Source organism: Hippocampus zosterae, chromosome 8 (genome assembly GCF_025434085.1).
Source record: "Hippocampus zosterae strain Florida chromosome 8, ASM2543408v3, whole genome shotgun sequence".
Classification (NCBI taxonomy): Eukaryota; Metazoa; Chordata; class Actinopteri; order Syngnathiformes; family Syngnathidae; genus Hippocampus; species Hippocampus zosterae.
The window spans coordinates 20547729-20568363 of NC_067458.1; the positions used below are offsets into that span (position 1 = coordinate 20547729).

The window sequence follows — 20635 nt, forward strand, 5'->3', positions numbered from 1 at the left end:
TCTTTGATCCCATGTTATGTAAAGCGTCATAAAGACAAGTCGTCATTGTTTTTTTTTTTCCCAAAACTAAATTTTCACAGCAGAAGCACAATGGTGCTACCAATACGGGTCCAAACTTGGATAAACGAATCTGTACTTTTTTGTAAAGTCGAGTACACCCATTTAGATCGATAGTGTTTTGTTAACAGCGGGTGCCAGGTTGTCACACAAGTGATTGACAACTGTTGACCCCCCCCCCCCTAAAAAAAAAAGAGTAACGTGACTGGTGCTACAATATATACCCCAAAATGTTCAAAACATTTTCTTCGTTCAACAGACGAATCGGACCCTATTGGTGTGGTGGATACATCAGGTAGATTAATTTTACAAATAGTAGCTGCTTCTAAAAGGACAGACTTGGAACCAGCCTTTCCTCACAACTGGTAGGTATGAAATGTTTGTTTGGGTTATCTTGAGTAATTTTGCAAAACATAATGGGTGGCCTGCTTTTTAAAAAAATCATTTATCATTCATTCTTTCTGTCAAACTGTTAATTACGGCTGTCCTTCTGGTTCATCGTCAAGTGTGATCTTTTCGAATAACAATTCATACATTCAAATTGTGTTGCTAAAGAAGGTTCAATTTGTCACACGAGCCATGTGCAATCGCTCGGTCTCATGACATGTATGGGTTTATTTGGGCAGAAGAGCGCCATGGATATCAGCAAAGATAAGAAATGGTCCAAGCTGAGAGGTCGTCTGCACATGCTTGGCTACAATCACAATCTTGGACAAGAATCTGTGCCACTTGTTGAACAACTTTTCAGGTGCAATTGTCATTTCTACCTTTTTGTCATTGCGAGTAAGCTGAACCCACACTCTTTGTAGGCTTTTGGGAGGAAGATATGAAAAAAAATCGCCCCAAAATAAAAAGTATGGATAATAAATGCCCCCCTCCCCAAACAATGTTTCTAATTGTTTATATAAATATTTTCAAAACCTGAATACAGCGAACCCCTGCCGTTTCACGGTTAGGTATTCATGAATTCCCCTATTCACATTGTTCTCTGTGGAAACTATCCTCGGCTTTCAGTTGAAAATCTCACCTACTTGGCCTATTTTTTTTAATGCTATGCCGTGTAATGCCCCAAAACGCCACAAGATGGCAGCAAATCCCTCCCTAATTGGAAATAAGTAATTGTTGACATGGAATTATGTTGAAGTGATACACGTTTACCGAAAGAGTAGGGTACGTTGATATCTTTATAGTTTGTGACAGATGCTCACTTTCGTAGCATTTTTCCACCTCAAATCGTCTGTATTTTGTTGATGCAGCGATTTGGTCCACACCACCGAAAGCCTACACGAATCCCAACGATCAACGGACAAATCGGAGAAAGAAAGCCAAAACAGTGATGTCCGCCTGGTCAGGGAGAACCAAGAGCTTCACCTTGAGCTCATGACGGTGAAGGGCGAGAAGGCCAACGTGACCAGAGGTAAGAGTCATGTGCGGGTGTGACCATAATCAGGCGCGGCGGTGACCCGGCAAAACATCTTATTTCTCATTCCAGAGTTGAAGGTCTACATCACCAAACTGGACAGTGACCTTGCTTTGCTGAAGTCTTTGAACAAGCAGTATTTGCAAGAGATGCACAGCCTGGAGAAGGACTGCAAAGAAAAGGCCAGGCTCATCCGTCAACTGCGTCAAAAAAATTTGACCAGTTGGGTGCAGGCGGTGGGTAAGTAGGTCTTTTGGGTTGCGGTGTTTGCGCAGAAGACACATCCGAGTTCTGTAATTGCAATCCAAAAATAACCTTTCACCTCACGGGAGTCACGCTCGTCAGAGGAAATAAATGAAAACACAATTGGCTGCATCGAATGAATAAAATCGATCTAAAGTCCAGTGTGTGTTGCCTGTTCTGTCCTTCCTTAGATGCAAACAAGACCCCAACTGATGATCCGGAAGCAGCTGATCTGCAGCAGGCGGAATTTACAAGATTAAAAACCTCGCTGGAAAATTCTCAAGGGCACATACAACACTTAAATAACCAAGTCAGTCGGTCAGAGACACAGACGGTTTGATTTGTCCAGAGATTTCGTTTACAACTTTCTTTGCGTGTTGGCACGTGTCACCCGTACACAGATTGATGAACTGCAGGAGACCAACGCCACACTGGAGCAGAAGCTCAAGGGAGTGCAGCACACGTCCTCCGGCAAAGTGGCTGAGCTCACCTCAAAGAACCACGAACTGTGTCAAGAGATGACGGACATCCGCAACCTAGCGAAGTTGATGGAGCTGGAAAAGAAGCAAAAGCTCCAAAAGGCCGAAATGAAATTGCAAGACCTTCAGGTGATGATGAACCGAGTTCACTTGGATCACATCTGAGAGAAACATCAAGGAGTGAAGATTTTGTTTTTCTTCCACCAACAGGACATCATCCGAAAGCAACGAGGAGTCATTAAAGATTTGGAGGATCAGCTGAGTAAAAAAAGAATGGTGAGGACTGTCTGGTACGTACTCGGGTAATCCTCATCCATCGCCCTTTTCACTCCTGATTCCCGATTGCAGGCTTCGGATCTACCAGTTGAACAAGAGTCGAGGACTGCCGACCAACAGAACAACATTTGCAATGTCAGTAAGGTAAGAAAACGTAGTCACCAAGAAACAGGCTTTGGTCTTCTTGAAACAGTCTTCCTGTTCTTGGGGTTTTGTTTTTTTGTTGGCAGGGATTTGCATTTCAGGAAGCTTCAGACCAGGAGTTTGTAAAATCTCAACTTGGAGATCAGTTACGGGATCTAAGAGAGCAAAATGAAAAATTTGAGGCGATGGTGGAGTTCCTGGCGGCAGAGAAAAGCAGACTGCAGGACAAAGTGCAGAAGATGATGTCCGTTGGTAAGCTGAAGTGGATTTTGGACTTCTCTTGGGATTCTGTTGCAGTGAGCCACAAGTTACTGTTCCCCAGAGAAAGTCGTGGTGCTGGAGCTGGAAGGCTGGCGGACGAAATACGGCATTTGTGGAAGGGAACGCTCGCCGTCGCGTCTGGATGCTTTTGTCAAGAGTTTGGAAGAGGAAAGGGATCACTTTCGTCTGGAGGCCGAACATTATCAAAACCTCTGGATCTTTAGCAGTCGCAGTTCAGACAGGCAGAGAAGTCAGGCCACAGAGGTAAGAGACAAATTTTCATGTTCGCGAGTACTGTTTGTCCGGACTCGCTGCCCAACATCACGTCAATTTATGAAAATACGACAGCGTCTTGACTACCAAAGCTCAAACCCACCCGCTGAAATTCGGAACCTGAGACAGAAGCTCAGACTGGTAGAAGCACAACTCCAGCAGGTGACAAAAGAAAAAGTCTCTCTGATGGAAGAACTGAAGGTGAGTACCACTGGACCAAATGCCTTATTATTGAGCTTGACAGATTATTCTTAACCTCTCAAAAAAAAATGCTAAAGGCCCACGACAGCTCAAACACATCCCCCGAAATCCTCAAACCGAAGAAGACCTTCAAACAAGTCCTGCAAGAGACGAAAGAAAAAGGCAAGAAAAGGAAAGACGGAATGGAGGAGGACCTTCAGGTTCGTACTAATGTCGACACATTTTGCATCATGATGACTGTTTTTACTCATTGACTCCCAAAGACGTTTTTAAACGTCTTTTCAGACTTGGTCATGAATTGGCCGGTACTGAATGAGTGAACACACAGACTCAACAACATCTCTCCCCATGATTGAAAAAATATTTCGTGTGACATCCTCGAAAAAGAATCCAGTCTGATTGTCCCTGGATGATTCCTGCACTTTTTCACCAGAATTTTGAATCTCATCTTTGGCCAAATGCTTCAGGTCTCGACTTTCGATGGAGCCCCTTCAGTAAAGTTCCGATTTTTAGAAAGCACAGTAAAAAACACGCAACCCAGTAAAGTCCATCGCGACCTTGATCCATCCATCCATCCATCCATTATCTACCGCTTATCCGGGGCCGGGTCGCGGGGGCAACAGCTTTAGCAGGGAAGCCCAGACTTCCCTCTCCCTAGCCACTTCTTCCAGCTCTCCCCGGGGGATCCCGAGTCGTTCCCAGGCAAGCTGGGTGACATAGTCTCTCCAGCGTGTCCTGGGTCTTCCTCGGGGTCTCCTCCCGGTGGGACATGAACGGAACACCTCACCGGGGAGGCGCTCAGGAGGCATCCGAATCAGATGCCCAAGCCACCTCATCTGGCTCCTCTCGATGTGGAGGAGAAGCGGCTCGACTCTGAGCCCCTCCCGGATGACTGAGCTTCTCACCTTATCTCAAAGGGAGAGCCCGGACACCCTGCGGAGAAAACTCACTTCAACCGCTTGTACAAGCGGCGACCTTGATATTGACCTTAATATTATCCATGCCTAAGAGAGATCATTGCTAATGTCAAACGAAAGGAGCCGCAGCCCGAACAGCGCGACTTGACCAAGTCTGATGAATTTCTGGACCTGAAAGAGGAGCTAAGCCTGGTGGAAGAAAAAAATCAGCTCTTGACTGCTGAAAAAGACTCGCTCTTGGAGGAGTTTCAGGTTAGTGCAGCGATGAACCACAGGCGGTCCATCGCTAATGCGCATACATTTGGATGTTTTCAAGTCCGCCCTATTTTCTTTCTTAAAACGTCAGAAAAAGGAGCTGCAGTGTGACCAATACACCTCAGAAGTGTCCGACCTTTTGGAGCAACTCAAAGGGGCAGAAGAGAAAATCCAGCAGCTGACCAGTGAAAAAGACGCACTCGTGGAAGAATTGAAGGTTGGTCGCCGATCGCTTGTAACTTCTGAAAAAAAAAGACTCACTGATGGAGGAGTTGGAGGTCGGTACGAGATGACTTACTGCGTTCTGACACGACAAGTCGTCATTGACTTTGTCAACATTACATTGTTGTAGCAAAAGCAACTGCAGCAGGATGCAAATACTTCGGCTGAGATTTCAACACTGAAAGAAAATCTGAAAAAGGCAGAAGTGATCATTCAGATGCTGAAATCGGGGAACGAAAATAAGACGGAACGATTGAAGGTAAGTCGTAGATCGATTCTCGTCGTGAAATTTTTACAAACCGGATTTCCTCACGCAGCAAATGCAGAAGGAAAAAATCGGACCAGCGTCGACTGCCATAGATCCACTGGTGGAGGAACTGAAGGTTGGTACTGGACGAAAAACTTGGCGTAGTTAACATCGTGATGGCATTGGAACGCATATGCGCATTTCCCAATGTTTCGCAAATGCAGGAGCAACATGAAAAGGAAATCTCGGAACTAAAAGCGGAGCGACAACAGGCAGAAGAAAAGCTCCAGCAGTTGACTTCTGAAAAAGACTCACTGACGGAGGAGTTGAAGGTCAGTACGAGCGGATCTCCCGCGTTCCGGCATGACGGTCGTACATGAACTTGTCAACATTGTGTTTTATTTTTTTGATAGCAAAAGCAGCTGCAGTCCGAGGAGCACAAAACCCAAACTTCTGCTGAGATCTCAACTCTGAAGGAGAATCTTAAAAAGGCAGAAGTGATCATTTCGATGATGAAACCGGGGAAAGATAAAAAGACGGAACAATTGAAGGTAGGTCGCAGATCATTTCTTGTGGATCAGAGTGAAATTTTTGCAGGGATTTGTACAAACCGCGTTTCCTCATGCAGGAGGAAAAAATCGGACAGGCATCCACTGCCCAAGATCCACTGGTGGAGGAACTGAAGGTTGGTACTGGATGAAAATTTGTGTAGTTAACATTGGAGAAATATGTGAGCATTTCCCAACATTTAGCAAATGCAGGAGCAACATGAAAAGCAACTCTCGGATGCCTCTGGTGAAATCTCCAAACTACAAGCGGAACGACAACAGGGAGAAGAAAAACTCCAGCAGTTGACTTCTGAAAAAGACTCACTGATGGAGGAGTTGAAGGTCGGTACGAGAAGACTTACGGCGTTCCGGTCGTAAATGAATTTGTCAACGTTGCATTTTTGCAGCAAAAGCAACTGCAGTACGAGGAGCACGATACAAAAACTTCGGCTGAGATCTCAACACTGAAAGAAAATCTGAAAAAGATGGCGCAATCGGAGAAAGATAAACTGAGGGAGGAATTGATGGTGAGTACGGGCGGTTCTCCGATGTCCATGTAGAATCTTAAAATGAAGAGCATGTCAATGAACTTCGTTTCGTAACCCGTAGCGAGCGAAGCTAGAGCACGACAAGCAGCTTGCTCTGAATTTCGCTGAAATGTCAAAACTCAACGAGGAGCTCAAACAGGCAACAAAGAAAAAGAAGACGGAACAAGCGCAGGTTGCGAACCAGCGCTCAATCTTTTGACCTTCATCTGAATATAAGAAAAATAAATGTCTTCCATCTTTCGCAAATGCAGACGCAGACGGCCGACGACGGCCGGAGCACGTCAGATGAAATTGCAAACCTGAAAGAGCAACGCGAATCGGCGGAAGAACAAATCCAGCAAATGACGGATGAAAAAGACTCACTGATGGAGGAACTGAAGGTCAGTACTGCAGAATTTCGGAACCCACGCTGCGGGAATTCTGAACGAATCGACGTATCTTGACTGCAGCAACAGCAGCTGCAGTACGAGCAACACGCCTCCGACACATTTGCCGAAATCTCCGATTTGAGAGAGAAGCTCAGAGTGGCCGAAGACAAGATCCAACAGGTGACGGCCGAAAAAAGATGCGCAAATGGATGAATTTAAGGTTTGTACTGGAAGACTTTCCGTCTGGATAAATTCAACAACGCGACGTGTTCTAATCCGTAGCAAAAGCGGGATGTGGAGCGCAACTCCAAAACGTCCGCTGAAATGTTCAAACTGGAAGAGAAGATCAAAATGGCGGAAGATAAACTCCAGCGGGTGAAACATGAAAAAGACGCACAGATGGAGGAATTGATGGTGAGTACTGGAAGATGTCTGCTCTCCACTCAGGTAATACACTCAATTTGCTTTTCCACAGCAAATTCAGCTCAAGCACGCCGAGCAGCGCTCAAAAACCTCTGCGGAAATTGCGAAACTGGAACAGAAGCTCAGACTGGCAGAAGAAAAACTTCAGCAGGTCGAAGCTGAAAAAGAAGTGGTGACAGAGGAGTTGGAGGTAACGCATCCTCTGTCTCCGGTAAACTTGTAGAATTATTTTTTTCTTTCAAACTTGTACAAAAAAAATGCCCTCATATTCCAACGACAGCAACTGCAACAAAGTGCCGACCGAAGCTCCGCTTCGTCTTCTGAAGTTGTCAAACTGACAGTGAAGCTCAGATTAGCCGAAGAAAAAATCAAGCGGCTGACGACTGAAAAAGATGCACTGACGGAGGAACTGAAGGTGGGCGGCCCCCCAAGCGCCTTTTTGCCATTGTCATACATTGTCGTCATATGGATGAATGAAATAAAACTTGGCATTTACTCTTTTTTTTTGTTTTTTTTTAGGAAATGCAACTGCAGAATGAGCGCCTCGCCTCAAGCACATCCGCCGAAATCTCCGCGCTGAAGGAGAGTCTCAGACTGGCAGAAGAAAAAATCCAGCAAGTGACGGAAGAAAAAAACTCGCAGTTGGAGGAATTGAAGGTAATCGTTTTCTTTTAGGAGTTGAAAAAAATCGGACGAAATTTTTTTTTTTTTAAAGAAGCCCAGATTGGCGATTGACCATCTCGACATTTCCCAATTCATAGCAAAAGACTCGCGCCAACATATCTGATCAAATCTCCGACATGAAAGACAAGCTCCGGCTGGCAGAAGAAAAAATCCAGCGCTTGACCGAAGAGAAACACAAACGGGAAGCGGAAGTAAGCAATGGAGAAAATTCTTAGCCCTTGGCACCAATAAGAATTGATCACGACGACTTTTCTCTTTGGGGAATAAAAGCAACTGCAAAGTGCTGACCGGAATGCGAAAGGGGCTGCCGAAGTCCTTCAACTGAAAGAGAAGCTTCAACGGGCAGAAACAAAAATCGAGCTGGTTACGGAGGAAAAAGAGTCACTGATTGAGGAGATGAAGGTTAGTCACCAAAACTCTGTCTGGATATGAATAAATTCAAGTTAAAATATTTCCTAATGCGCAGCAAAAGACCCGTTCCAATACATCGGAAGAAATCGCCAACCTGAAGGAGACGCTCAAATTGGCTCAAGAAAAATTGCGCAACGTGAGAACTGAAAAGGAGACACTGATGGAAGAACTAAATGTTGGTACCGGAAGACTTTCTTTCAATTTTGAGAATATTTATCAATTCAAGAACACGACATTTCCTCAACTACAGCAAAAGAAGACTTCAAGCCCATCTGAGGAACTCTCCGGCTTGAAAGCAAAACTCAGACTGGCAGAGGAAAAAATCCAGCGGTTGACTGCTGAAAATGACTCCCTGAAGGAAGAATTGAAGGTTAGCCCAGCTTGCTAAACCAAGCACCGGTGCCAAGTTAAGGTTACGAAACGTCCCTCGTCTTCCGTCAAAGCAGATGCGTGACGACCCAAGCACATCTGCTGAAGCGCTGAATACACTGAGGGACAGGCTCCAACTGGCCGAAAGAAAAATCCAGCGGGTGACGGCGGAAAAAGACTCTCTCAGGGAGGAATTAAAGGTAAGCGCTTCATGATGATTCTCTTTATCGGCCCGATTTATTGTTGTGCACCATTAGAAGCGGTTTCAAACAGCAACGCTCGATGGGGGGAGAGGGGGGGGGATGACACTCATTGCAAAGCACTGACGAGTCATTTTTGTCTTTATCAGGGCGACACGATTTCCCCGCAGCCATACGGACGTGGACAGGAAAATCGGATTCTCGGGGTGCAGAATGTCATTCACAGTGTCATCGGCATTTGTCAACACCACACTACACACACCCTTTCCTAAATTTGAACGTTGATTTGAGCCGAAATAACCTTTGACCTATGGGGAAAGTTGACTCTGATTAACAAAAACAATGATAGAATAGGCGGCCCGGTAGTCCAGTGGTTAGCACGTCGACTTCACAGTGCAGAGGTACCGGGTTCGATTCCAGCTCCGGCCTCCCTGTGTGGAGTTTGCATGTTCTCCCTGTGCCTGCGTGGGTTTCCTCCGGGTACTCCGGTTTCTGAGTGTGAGTGCGCATGGTTGTTCGTCTCTGTGTGCCCTACGATTGGCTGGCAACCGGTTCAGGGTGTCCCCCGCCTACTGCCCGAAGACGGCTGGGATAGGCTCCAGCACCCCCCGCGACCCTAGTGAGGATTAAGCAGTTCAGAAAATGAATGAATGAATGAATGATAGAATATTGAAACACATATGTTTTGATAGTCATGCTATATACTTTGGGCCAATGTAATTATAGTTACCGAAAAACGAAATAGCTAAAACTAACATGAAAAAAAACATTTGGGCTTTGAAAAAAAAGTCCCGTTTTAAAAATGAAAACTCACCGAAATGGCATCTTCCAAACTACGGTATAACCAAAACGTCCTTCGTTTTCATCTTTGTCAGTTATTATCGTTAACTTTTAGTTTAATTTTATTTGAAAGGTATTTATTTTGGTATTGTTGCATATTTGTCGGGAAGAGGGAACATCAAATACTTATTTCAGAATTATTCTTGTTTGTTGCACAATTACTTATTTACATTTTTTTTTTTAAATCTCACACTTGACAAATACTCCATATATTTAAAAGAAGTAAAACTAATATAAATGTAACCAAAAAGAAGCATTTAAAAAAAAATAAAATTGAACAAACTTGACCGAAAGAGCGATTAAAATTGAAGTTAATTTTAATCGCTCTTTCGGGCAAGTTTGTTCAAGCGATTAAAATTATCTTCAGTTAATTTTAATCGCTTGGAAGTCAAAATTGAATAAAAACTGTAATAAAAAATTCTAAACTATTACAACCCTGACTTGAGGTAGAAAAAAAAGATCCCCCACAGAATAACACCCTAATTAAGTATTATTATTACTCACTCGTTCTATTTGTGTGTTGCGGGATGAAGCTGGAGCAGGAGAACCTGGAGCTGCGTTCCCAGGTTTTTGAGTTACGGAACCGCGAACGGGATTTGGAGCGGCAGATGAATGCCCGTTCTGCCGCGCTGGTCCAGAATCCGGAGGAGGTGGTATGGCAGAGAAAAGCGGCAGCCGGTCTTAGGTTTGGTTTCCAGCAGTATCAATGGCGTTGAATCTAATGAACAGAACAGCGGTAGCTTGATTTAGGAATGTCCAAAGTTTTATGATTTCAAACTTTGATTCAATAGACATAACATGATTCGTAGAAATTGAACATGCTTCGTAGAAATTGTCTGAAAATAACTGGAAACGGGCGGCCCGGTAGTCCAGTGGTTAGCACGTCGGCTTCACAGTGCAGAGGTACTGGGTTCGATTCCAGCTCCGGCCTCCCTGTGTGGAGTTTGCATGTTCTCCCCGGGCCTGCGTGGGTTTTATCCGGGTGCTCCGGTTTCCTCCCACATTCCAAAAACATGCGTGGCAGGCTGATTGAACACTCTAAATTGTCCCTAGGTGTGAGTGTGAGTGCGAATGGTTGTTCGTTTCTGTGTGCCCTGCGATTGGCTGGCAACCGATTCAGGGTGTCCCCCGCCTACTGCCCGAAGACAGCTGGGATAGGCTCCAGCACCCCCCGCGACCCTAGTGAGGATCAAGCGGTTAGGAAGATGAATGAATGAATGAATAACTGGAAACAATTTGCACTGTCACAATTGTTGACGGGCAAGGCTGTAAAACAGAGTCCCAAGTCTACCCAGCAGGGATCCGGCACACCGTGCCATGCTAAGTGCAGTGCTTCTATTAAGTTTTTGCTCGCAACACAAAGCAAAAAAAAAAAACACAAAAAAACACACCAAAAAAAAGACAAAGTGACAGCTCGCATCTGGAACAACGAAGTCAAGTTACCGCTGTAATTCGATGAATGACACGTCATCTTGTCTCAAGGCAACAGCAAGAGCAGATTCACTATGCGCTTTTGGACCTCCAACACATGCTGTCTGTAAAGAACAACGAGTTAGACTCCACTCACTCGCAGATGGAAAAACTGAAGGACATCATCGGTACGGATACAGCACTCATTCCGTTCGTAGACCCTTGTCTCATTTTTTTGGGGGGGGGGGGGGGCTCGATTTCTGCAAAATGGGTTTTGCCAGATTCGCTGAGCCAGCAGGTTTACCAGCACAAGCAGGAAGCCGAGGTCCTTCGCATTTCTTTCTCGGCGTTGAAAATAAGAAAGAACGTCCTGGAGGAGGAGGTGGCGACCAAGACTAAGAGACTGGCGGTTCTCCAGGAGGAGCTTGGCAAGAAGGTTGCTTCCATATTGTTGTATTGAAGCCATTTTGACACGTAGATGCGCTAATAGCACGCCATTTTCTTCAGGAAAAGAGCCTAAACAAAAACGAATCGCACTTCTGATGTGAGTATATTCATTCCCCAAGAGGCAACCAACATCTACGCGGATTGTGTAATCTGATGATTTTGGCATGACAGACAGCTGGACGTGGAACAGAAGAGCCAGGAGAGGGAGCAGGCCACTCACAGGATGCTGGAGACCCATCAGGAGGCGCTGTTGCGACTCACAAGAGACAACGAATTGATCATCGGTGATTATAGGAGGCTGCAGGACGACGTGGCCGCCATGACGCAGGAGAAGCAAGTCAGGACGTAAATAGGCCGCTCACCGGGTGAAGTCACACTTGATACAAACCGAATCGTTTTTTTTTTGTCCAGGCTGCCCATGAGAAGATGGAGGAGGCTTTACGTGAGCGGGAGGCACTAAAACAGAGAGTCCATTCTTATGTCGATACGGTGTCCAGGATTGAGAACATCTTGCAGACAAAGGCAAGAGAAAAGTGCAATTCAGGGGGATGATTATTGACTCCCTCGGCAGGCTTCTTCCAGTCTCGAAATAAATTCTTTGGCTGACACACAACGCTGCAGCCAGAGTACGGACTAAACATGGATTAAAATCTGACAAAATTTTAAAGGGTTTCCCTTGGCCTGAACTCTACGCTGGGTTACTCAACAGCCTCATGCACATTACTCTGTGGCTTGTTGGTCTAGTGGTATGATTCTTGCTTTGGGTGTGAGAGGTCCCAGGTTCAAATCCTGGATGAGCCCTACTTGAAAAGGATTGATATTTTGCCTTCCCCCTACCAGGGGTGTCATTTGTGACAAATACGGGTATCATGGACATCCATATGTGGCTCGTTGGTCTAGTCGTGTGATTCTCGCTTCGGGTGTGAGAGGTCACAGGTTCAAATCCCGGATGAGCCCTCCTTTTAAGGCCTTTACCCTGCCCCAACCACTTGCAGTCATCTGATCTGACAGCAAATTTGACAAACAAGGTGTTCATGCGTGTGGCTCGTTGGTCTGGTCGTATGATTCTCGCTTTGGGTTTGAGAGTTCCCGTGTTCAATTCCTGGACGAGCCCTCCTTGAAAAGCTTTATTATTTTGCCCTCCCCCTTCCACGGGTGTCATTTGTGACAAATACGGGTATCATGACGTCTGTCTGTGGCTCGTTGGTCTAGTCGTATGATTCTCGCTTCGGGTGTGAGAGGTCACGTGTTCAATTCCCGGATGAGCCCTCATTTGAAGATTTTTACCCTGCCCCAACCACTTCCACTCATCTGAAAGCCTATGTGACAAATCAGGGGATCATGTACAGTCCTCCGTGGCTCGTTGGTCTAGTCGTGTGATTCTTGCTTCGGGTGTGAGAGGTCCCGGGTTCAAATCCCGGACAAGCCGTCCTTTTAAGGCCTTTACCCTGCTTCAACCACTTGCAGTCATCTGATCTGACAGCAAATTTGACAAACAAGGGCTTCATGCATGTGCCTCGTTGGTCTAGTAGTATGATTCTCGCTTCGGGTGTGAGAGGTCCCGGGTTCAATTCCCGGACGAGCCCGCCTTTTAAGGCCTTTACCCAGCCCCAACCACTTGCAGTCATCTGATCTGACAGCAAATTTTACAAACAAGGGATTTATACATGTGGTTCGTTGGTCTAGTAGTATGATTCTCGCTTCGGGTGTGAGAGGTACCGGGTTAAAATCCCGGACGAGCCCTCCTTGAAAAGGTTTATTATTTTGCCCTCCCCCTTCCAGGGGTGTCATTTGTGACAAATACGGGTATCATGGACATCTGTCTGTGCCTTGTTGGTCTAGTAGTATGATTCTCGCTTTGGGTGTGAGAGGTCCCGGGTTCAATTCCCGGACGAGCCCTCCTTTGAAGGTTTTTACCCTGCCCCAACCACTTCCACTCATCTAACAGCCTATGTGACAAATCAGGATCATGTACAGTCCTCCGTGGCTCGTTGGTCTAGTCGTATGATTCTTGCTTCGGGTGTGAGAGGTCCCGGGTTCAAATCCCGGACGAGCCCTACTTGAAATGGGTAATTGTTTTGCCCTCCCCCTACCAGGGGTGTCATTTGTGACAAATACGGGTATCATGGACATCCATATGTGGCTCGTTGGTCTAGTCGTATGATTCTCCCTTTGGGTGTGAGAGGTCCCGGGTTCAATTCCTGGACAAGCCCTCCTTTGAAGACTTTTACTCTGCCCCAACCATTTCCACTCATCTGACAGCCTATGTGACAAATCAGGGTATCATGTACAGTCCTCCGTGGCTCGTTGGTCTAGTCGTATGATTCTCGCTTCGGGTGTGAGAGGTCCCAGGTTCAAATCCTGGACGAGCCCTCCTTTACCCTACCCCAACCACTTGCAGTCATCTGATCTGACAGCAAATTTGACAAACAAGGGGTTTATACATGTGGTTCGTTGGTCTAGTAGTATGATTCTCGCTTCGGGTGTGAGAGGTCCCAGGTTCAAATCCTGGATGAGCCCTCCTTTTAAGCCCTTTACCCTACCCCAACCACTTGCAGTCATCTGATCTGACAGCAAATTTGACAAACAAGGGGTTTATACATGTGGTTCGTTGGTCTAGTAGTATGATTCTCGCTTAGGGTGTGAGAGGTCCCGGGTTCAATTCCCGGACGAGCCCGACTTTTAAGGCCTTTACCCAGCCCCAACCACTTGCAGTCATCTGATCTGACAGCAAATTTTACAAAGAAGTTATTTATACATGTGGCTTGTTGGTCTAGTAGTATGATTCTCGCTTCGGGTGTGAGAGGTCCCGGGTTCAAATCCCGGACGAGCCCTACTTGAAAAGGTTTATTATTTTGCCCTCCCCCTTCCAGGGGTGTCATTTGTGACAAATACGGGTATCATGGACATCTGTCTGTGGCTCGTTGGTCTAGTGGTATGATTCTCGCTTTGGGTGTGAGCGGTCCCGGGTTCAATTCCCGGACGAGCCCTCCTTTGAAGATTTTTACCCTGCCCCAACCACTTCCACTCATCTGACAGCCTATGTGACAAATTGGGATCATGTACAGTCCTCCGTGGCTCGTTGGTCTAGTAGTATGATTCTCGCTTCGGGTGTGAGAGGTCCTGGGTTCAAATCCCGGACAAGCCCTCCTTTTAAGGCCTTTACCCTGCTCCAACTACTTGCAGTCATCTGATCTGACAGCAAATTTGACAAACAAGGGCTTCATGCATGTGGCTCGTTGGTCTAGTAGTATGATTCTCGCTTCGGGTGTGAGAGGTCCCGGGTTCAATTCCCGGATGAGCCCTCCTTTTAAAGCCTTAACCCTGCCCCAACCACTTGCAGTCATCTGATCTGACAGCAAATTTGACAAACAAGGGCTTCATGCATGTGGCTCGTTGGTCTAGTAGTATGATTCTCGCTTCGGGTGTGAGAGGTCCCGGGTTCAAATCCCGGACGAGCCCTACTTGAAAAGGTTTATTATTTTGCCCTCCCCCTTCCAGGGGTGTCATTTGTGACAAATACGGGTATCATGGACATCTGTCTGTGCCTCTTTGGTCTAGTAGTATGATTCTCGCTTTGGGTGTGAGAGGTCCCGGGTTCAATTCCCGGACGAGCCCTCCTTTGAAGGTTTTTACCCTGCCCCAACCACTTCCACTCATCTAACAGCCTATGTGACAAATCGGGATCATGTACAGTCCTCCGTGGCTCGTTGGTCTAGTCGTATGATTCTCGCTTCGGGTGTGAGAGGTCCCGGGTTCAAATCCCGGACGAGCCCTGCTTGAAAAGGGTAATTGTTTTGCCCTCCCCCTACCAGGGGTGTCATTTGTGACAAATACAGGTATCATGGACATTCATCTGTGGCTCGTTGGTCTAGTAGTATGATTCTCGCTTAGGGTGTGAGAGGTCCCGGGTTCAAATCCTGGACGAGCCCTCCTTGAAAAGGTTTATTATTTTGCCCTCCCCCTTCCAGGGGTGTCATTTGTGACAAATACGGGTATCATGGACATCCGTCTGTGGCCCGTTGGTCTGGTCGTATGATTCTCGCTTCGGGTGTGAGAGCTCCCGTGTTCAATTCCCGGATGAGCCCTCCTTTGAATATTTTTACCCTGCCCCAACCACTTCCACTCATCTGAAAGCCTATGTGACAAATCAGGGGATCATGTACAGTCCTCTGTGGCTTGTTGGTCTAGTCGTGTGATTCTCGCTTCGGGTGTGAGAGGTCCCGGGTTCAAATCCCGGACAAGCCCTCCTTTTAAGGCCTTAACCCTTCCCCAACCACTTGCAGTCATCTGATCTGACAGCAAATTTGACAAACAAGGGGTTTATACATGTGGTTCGTTGGTCTAGTAGTATGATTCTCGCTTCGGGTGTGAGAGGTCCCGGGTTCAATTCCCGGACGAGCCCGCCTTTTAAGGCCTTTACCCAGCCCCAACCACCTGCAGTCATCTGATCTGACAGCAAATTTTACAAAGAAGTTATTTATACATGTGGCTCGTTGGTCTAGTAGTATGATTCTCGCTTCGGGTGTGAGAGGTCCCGGGTTCAATTCCCGGATGAGCCCTCCTTTTAAGGCCTTAACCCTGCCCCAACCACTTGCAGTCATCTGATCTGACAGCAAATTTGACAAACAAGGGCTTCATGCATGTGGCTCGTTGGTCTAGTAGTATGATTCTCGCTTCGGGTGTGAGAGGTCCCGGGTTCAAATCCCGGACGAGCCCTCCTTGAAAAGGTTTATTATTTTGCCCTCCCCCTTCCAGGGGTGTCATTTGTGACAAATACGGGTATCATGGACATCTGTCTGTGGCTCGTTGGTCTAGTAGTATGATTCTCGCTTTGGGTGTGAGAGGTCCGGGGTTCAATTCCCGGACGAGCCCTCCCTTGAAGATTTTTACCCTGCCCCAACCACTTCCACTCATCTGACAGCCTATGTGACAAATCGGGATCATGTACAGTCCTCCGTGCCTCGTTGGTCTAGTAGTATGATTCTCCCTTCGGGTGTGAGAGGTCCCGGGTTCAAATCCCGGATGAGCCCTTCTTGAAAAGGGTTATTATTTTGCCCTCCCCCTACCAGGGGTGTCATTTGTGACAAATACGGGTATCATGGACATCCATCTGTTGTTCGTTGTTCTAGTCGTATGATTCTCGCTTTGGGTGTGAGAGGTCCCGGGTTCAATTCCCGGATGAGCCCTCCTTTTAAGGCCTTTACCCTGCCCCAACCACTTGCAGTCATCTGATCTGACAGCCAATTTGACAAACAAGGGCTTCATACATGTGGCTCGTTGGTCTAGTAGTATGATTCTCGCTTCGGGTGTGAGAGGTCCCGGGTTCAAATCCCGGACGAGCCCTCCTTGAAAAGGTTTAATATTTTGCCCTCCCCCTTCCAGGGGTGTCATTTGTGACAAATACGGGTATCATGGACATCTGTCTGTGGCTCGTTGGTCTAGTAGTATGATTCTCGCTTTGGGTGTGAGAGGTCCCGGGTTCAATTCCCGGACGAGCCCTCCTTTGAAGATTTTTACCCTGCCCCAACCACTTCCACTCATCTGACAGCCTATGTGACAAATCGGGATCATGTACAGTCCTCCGTGGCTCGTTGGTCTAGTAGTATGATTCTCGCTTTGGGTGTGAGAGGTCCCGGGTTCAAATCCCGGATGAGCACTTCTTGAAAAGGGTTATTATTTTGCCCTCCCCCTACCAGGGGTGTCATTTGTGACAAATACGGGTATCATGGACATCCATCTGTGGCTCGTTGTTCTAGTGGTATGATTCTCGCTTTGGGTGTGAGAGGTCCCGGGTTCAATTCCCGGATGAGCCCTCCTTTTTTAGGCCTTAACCCTCCCCCAACCACTTGCAGTCATCTGATCTGACAGCAAATTTGACAAACAAGGGCTTCATACATGTGGCTCGTTGGTCTAGTAGTATGATTCTCGCTTCGGGTGTGAGAGGTCCCGGGTTCAAATCCCGGACGAGCCCTATTTGTAAAGGGTTATTATTTTGCCCTCCCCCTACCAGGGGTGTCATTTGTGACAAATACGGGTATCATGGAGATCCATCTGTGGCTCGTTGGTCTAGTGGTATGATTCTAGCTTTGGGTGTGAGAGGTCCCGGGTTCAATTCCTGGACGAGCCCTCCTTGAAAAGGTTTATTATTTTGCCCTCCCCCTTCCAGGGGTGTCATTTGTGACAAATGCGGGTATCATGACGTCTGTCTGTGGCTCGTTGGTCTAATCGTATGATTCTCGCTTCGGGTGTGAGAGGTCCCGGGTTCAATTCCCGGACGAGCCCTCCCTTTGAGACTTTTACCCTGCCCCAACCCAGTCTCATCGGGCAGCCTATGTGACAAATAAGGGTATCATGTAGATTCCTCCGTGGCACGTTGGTCTCGTAGTATGATTCTGCTTTTGGTTTGAGAGATCCCGGACGAGCCCGGCTTAAAAGGGTTCTACCAGGCTTGGACCACCCTAATTTGGTGTCACTTGATAGCGGGGGGTCTTACACTTGTCTATGTTGGTCTAATAGTATGATTATTGCTTTGGGTCTCAGGTCCCGAGTTCAAATCCCGGATGAGTACCCCTTTTAAATGTTTTGCCCTTTTTCTCTGCCAATTACGGTGGCCCATGTGACAAGGAGTCATACGCTTCTCGCTGCGGGTACGAGAAACCCCAAAGGAGTTCTCTGATGCATGTCTTCTTTTGCAGAATCAAGAGAACCTGGACCTTGTGGAGCGCTTCCGCACAGCCCGCTCGGACGTGCAGGAGCGGGAGCAGCGGCTGCAGCAGGTGGAGGAATTCATCGGCTCTGTCCGCCTGGAGCTCATCTCATCTGAGACGGAACGCCAGCACTTGCGCGAAGCTCTTGGGCGCAAGGTGCAAGAGATTCAGCAGGTAATAACACAGTTCAACCATCCATCATTTTCTGGAGCGCTTCTTGAGGGTCACGGGAAGTTTGGGAGTCCATCTTTGCTGTTTTTGGGCAAGATGCAAGGTCCCCCCCCTCCATAGGACTGGTAGCTAGCGAGCTGACCCAAAACTATTTGTCTTTGCCTTTCTAGCACATGCAGGACTTACACACATACAAGACACAAGTCGCATCATTGACCCACGGGATGTCCCAACTCGAAGAGGAGATCCGTGTCCTTCAGGAGGAAAAAGCATCTCTCTTGGCCGACCTGGCGTCGGTCAGAGAAGTCTGCGTCAAAATGGACTCGGACAAGGAAATCGCCGCCCGTCAACTTTTGCAGGCGAATATGGAACTGGAGAGGGTGAGGCTCGTTTTTGTAAAATAAATAAATAAAAAATAAAACACTCTGAAGTGTGCTGGAAAAAAAAACTTTTACTATCAATTATATACAGAAACGAATGTCTTATGTGTTGAGTTGAAAATCTAAGATTTCCTAACAGCTATTTTTACTTTGGAAAACAGTCAAAATTTTTTGCTCATTTTCTGACGTTACAAAACCAAACCAGTTTTTTAACCCCAATTAGTTTGTGTGTTGTACGCAATCTCAATTTGAATTAATGTCGATTCTTTTCCCATAGAGCGGATGAAATTAAAACCTGTTTTTGTTTTATATTTATATTAACCAAAATCCTCGACAGATAATTCCATGATTAAAATAATCATTGGTTCCAAACCTAATACAGACACCTAAAAAAAAAAAAAAACAATAACCAAGAATTGACACTAACCTACTTCCCACCACCTTTCTGCTTGCTGTCCAGGCGACCACGAGACAGGAGGACGCTCTCACGGAGGCGGCTCTCCTCAAGGAGCACCTGAGGAGCGAAAAGCTGGCGGTGCGCAACATGCAGGCCATGTTGGCTGCCAATCGACAGGAGATGTTCCAAGCCCACAGGGAGGCCAGCGAGAAGGAGGCGGAGCTCAAGGCCCTACAACAGATGCTCACCCTGGCCGACAACAAGATGTAAGACTTGAGGGTTGCGGGTGGGGACGTTTGTTTGAAGAGATTTTGCCTCAGATGTGTTTTACTTTGGCAGCGGGGTAAACGCCAAGGAGGTGACCAATCTCCGGGGCAAAGTCACTCAGCTGCAGACCAAGATGGAGGTTTTGAGTAGCAAAGTCCTTGAGTGGTGAGCTTGACTGAAAAATGCCTGACTGGTCACAATTGTCCATTCGTGCAACTGCGAGGTTGAAAAACAGAAGACGGTTTTGTCACCCATGTTCAGTGATGCCACACAAAATTAACTTCACGGATTATTTGATTTAAAAAAGTAACCAAGCTAGATGGAGTTACTTGATTACATTCAACAGATGCTGACAACCCCACTGAACGTAAAACTGTCAACTGGTTTTGCCACGACTTAAAGGAAAGTGCAATTTTTGCAGAAAATTTCAACAAACCTTTTATTTCACAAATACATCTACGGATTTGACTTCACGATAATAGTCTGCTTGTTTTTACTTATATGGATTTCACAATGTTTTTTTTTTGTGTCTGTTTTGGCCCTACTTAGTGAACTGTTAACATTGTCATGGCAAAACGTAGCATTAATAATGTGCATTGTTTAAAGATAATTACATTTGGGGGCGTCACAGTGCCTGATGCAACACCCTCCTTAGGATCGAATGTGCTGCGATCCATTTTATTTATTATTTTTCTTAATTTGACATACCTGTAGCAAATCAAGAGAACATGTTATCAATCAACAGCACAGAATGTGCAGAGCACCTTAATTTCGCCTCCTTCCTACATTAATTGTCGTTTCTCCCGACAGCAACACCTCTGAAGATATCTCCTTCAGGCCTCTGAGGGCCTCCTCGCCCGTCGACCATCCGGCCACTCATCGTCAGCCGGCTCCCGACAGCTCCATCCAAAGAGAAGAGGTCAGCTTTGGGCTCACGGAACGTCCTGGACTCAAGTGATCCTCAAAAAAATGGGGCTTAGTTTGGCATTTGAAAATCTACTGAGTGCTTAGCTGCTGCCATCTTGTGGCATCTAAAGGTATTGACGAGACATCATGAAGAATAGTTGGCACAGTGTTCACTGTAATCTGCAGTGTTCAATATACATGATCATGACATATGCTTATACTGTATGTAGGATGTGCTAGGTGATTGTGGGAACTGAATTTTTTGTCATTGATATTGCCGGCCAATATATATATATATGTATTTGTCTTTTCCAGCCAAAAGGTCAAGATTCACCCTCACAAGTACACTGAGGGACAATTTTGAGTGTTCAATCAACCTATCATGCATGTTTTTGGAACGTGGGAGGAAACAGGAATACCCGGAGAAAACCCACGCGGGCATATGGGAAGAATATGCAAACTCCATACAGGAAGGTCGGAGCCCGGAACTGAATTTTAGATCTCTCTACCATGAGGCAAATGTGCTAACCAGGCGGTCACTGTGCGACCCAAAGTATAATT

At 46.5% G+C, this 20635-nt stretch overlaps 1 protein-coding gene and 20 non-coding genes across 26 annotated transcripts; all 21 read left to right on the forward strand.

Annotated features, from left to right (window-relative positions):
• The first annotated feature begins 62 nt into the window (after positions 1 to 62).
• On the forward strand, positions 63 to 20522 carry LOC127605342 (centrosomal protein of 135 kDa-like). Of its 6 annotated transcripts, XM_052072756.1 has the most exons (42): positions 66 to 422; positions 684 to 805; positions 1314 to 1474; positions 1550 to 1717; positions 1912 to 2030; positions 2122 to 2328; positions 2410 to 2475; positions 2548 to 2610; positions 2706 to 2871; positions 2942 to 3144; positions 3229 to 3354; positions 3432 to 3554; positions 4392 to 4523; positions 4618 to 4743; positions 4879 to 5007; positions 5066 to 5131; positions 5748 to 5885; positions 5951 to 6070; positions 6153 to 6263; positions 6343 to 6471; positions 6541 to 6639; positions 6742 to 6873; positions 6935 to 7072; positions 7163 to 7297; positions 7402 to 7539; positions 7644 to 7757; positions 7837 to 7968; positions 8033 to 8152; positions 8228 to 8347; positions 8421 to 8546; positions 8696 to 8752; positions 9920 to 10071; positions 10869 to 10984; positions 11078 to 11232; positions 11419 to 11580; positions 11655 to 11765; positions 17942 to 18127; positions 18295 to 18504; positions 18965 to 19167; positions 19241 to 19333; positions 19979 to 20087; positions 20390 to 20522. In XM_052072756.1, exons 2-42 carry the CDS (start codon positions 693 to 695, stop codon positions 20423 to 20425), a joined length of 5310 nt encoding a protein of 1769 aa, XP_051928716.1. In that variant the 5' UTR covers positions 66 to 422; positions 684 to 692; the 3' UTR covers positions 20426 to 20522. The 6 variants fall into 6 exon arrangements, with proteins under 6 accessions (XP_051928717.1, XP_051928715.1, XP_051928716.1 ...); XM_052072755.1 differs by lacking the exon at positions 5748 to 5885 and adding an exon at positions 5220 to 5327 and having other exon boundaries at positions 65 to 422; positions 10869 to 11232; XM_052072753.1 differs by having other exon boundaries at positions 66 to 426; positions 10869 to 11232.
• On the forward strand, positions 11973 to 12044 carry trnap-ugg (transfer RNA proline (anticodon UGG)). Its single transcript has one exon. It is a non-coding gene; the product is annotated as a tRNA-Pro (tRNA).
• trnap-cgg (transfer RNA proline (anticodon CGG)) lies at positions 13229 to 13300 on the forward strand. The gene has a single exon. It is a non-coding gene; the product is annotated as a tRNA-Pro (tRNA).
• Positions 13545 to 13616, forward strand: trnap-cgg (transfer RNA proline (anticodon CGG)). Its single transcript has one exon. It is a non-coding gene; the product is annotated as a tRNA-Pro (tRNA).
• Positions 13692 to 13763, forward strand: trnap-cgg (transfer RNA proline (anticodon CGG)). Its single transcript has one exon. It is a non-coding gene; the product is annotated as a tRNA-Pro (tRNA).
• On the forward strand, positions 13849 to 13920 carry trnap-agg (transfer RNA proline (anticodon AGG)). The gene has a single exon. It is a non-coding gene; the product is annotated as a tRNA-Pro (tRNA).
• On the forward strand, positions 14006 to 14077 carry trnap-cgg (transfer RNA proline (anticodon CGG)). The gene has a single exon. It is a non-coding gene; the product is annotated as a tRNA-Pro (tRNA).
• On the forward strand, positions 14162 to 14233 carry trnap-ugg (transfer RNA proline (anticodon UGG)). Its single transcript has one exon. It is a non-coding gene; the product is annotated as a tRNA-Pro (tRNA).
• trnap-cgg (transfer RNA proline (anticodon CGG)) lies at positions 14477 to 14548 on the forward strand. The gene has a single exon. It is a non-coding gene; the product is annotated as a tRNA-Pro (tRNA).
• trnap-cgg (transfer RNA proline (anticodon CGG)) lies at positions 14634 to 14705 on the forward strand. Its single transcript has one exon. It is a non-coding gene; the product is annotated as a tRNA-Pro (tRNA).
• Positions 14948 to 15019, forward strand: trnap-cgg (transfer RNA proline (anticodon CGG)). The gene has a single exon. It is a non-coding gene; the product is annotated as a tRNA-Pro (tRNA).
• On the forward strand, positions 15104 to 15175 carry trnap-agg (transfer RNA proline (anticodon AGG)). The gene has a single exon. It is a non-coding gene; the product is annotated as a tRNA-Pro (tRNA).
• Positions 15577 to 15648, forward strand: trnap-cgg (transfer RNA proline (anticodon CGG)). Its single transcript has one exon. It is a non-coding gene; the product is annotated as a tRNA-Pro (tRNA).
• On the forward strand, positions 15734 to 15805 carry trnap-cgg (transfer RNA proline (anticodon CGG)). The gene has a single exon. It is a non-coding gene; the product is annotated as a tRNA-Pro (tRNA).
• trnap-cgg (transfer RNA proline (anticodon CGG)) lies at positions 15891 to 15962 on the forward strand. The gene has a single exon. It is a non-coding gene; the product is annotated as a tRNA-Pro (tRNA).
• trnap-cgg (transfer RNA proline (anticodon CGG)) lies at positions 16518 to 16589 on the forward strand. Its single transcript has one exon. It is a non-coding gene; the product is annotated as a tRNA-Pro (tRNA).
• Positions 16674 to 16745, forward strand: trnap-ugg (transfer RNA proline (anticodon UGG)). The gene has a single exon. It is a non-coding gene; the product is annotated as a tRNA-Pro (tRNA).
• Positions 16832 to 16904, forward strand: trnap-ugg (transfer RNA proline (anticodon UGG)). The gene has a single exon. It is a non-coding gene; the product is annotated as a tRNA-Pro (tRNA).
• On the forward strand, positions 16988 to 17059 carry trnap-ugg (transfer RNA proline (anticodon UGG)). Its single transcript has one exon. It is a non-coding gene; the product is annotated as a tRNA-Pro (tRNA).
• trnap-cgg (transfer RNA proline (anticodon CGG)) lies at positions 17146 to 17217 on the forward strand. The gene has a single exon. It is a non-coding gene; the product is annotated as a tRNA-Pro (tRNA).
• On the forward strand, positions 17457 to 17528 carry trnap-cgg (transfer RNA proline (anticodon CGG)). The gene has a single exon. It is a non-coding gene; the product is annotated as a tRNA-Pro (tRNA).
• Positions 20523 to 20635: the final 113 nt, after the last annotated feature.

Excerpts from the sequence above, each read along its gene's own strand:
- LOC127605342 (XM_052072753.1), top strand. The coding sequence starts at position 693 with ATGGATATCAGCAAAGATAAGAAATGGTCCAAGCTGAGAGGTCGTCTG. Across the intron at positions 4,524-4,617 it reads CGCTCTTGGAGGAGTTTCAG|AAAAAGGAGCTGCAGTGTGA; the intron begins GTTAGTGCAGCG and ends TTAAAACGTCAG. Across the intron at positions 7,969-8,032 it reads CACTGATTGAGGAGATGAAG|CAAAAGACCCGTTCCAATAC; the intron begins GTTAGTCACCAA and ends CCTAATGCGCAG.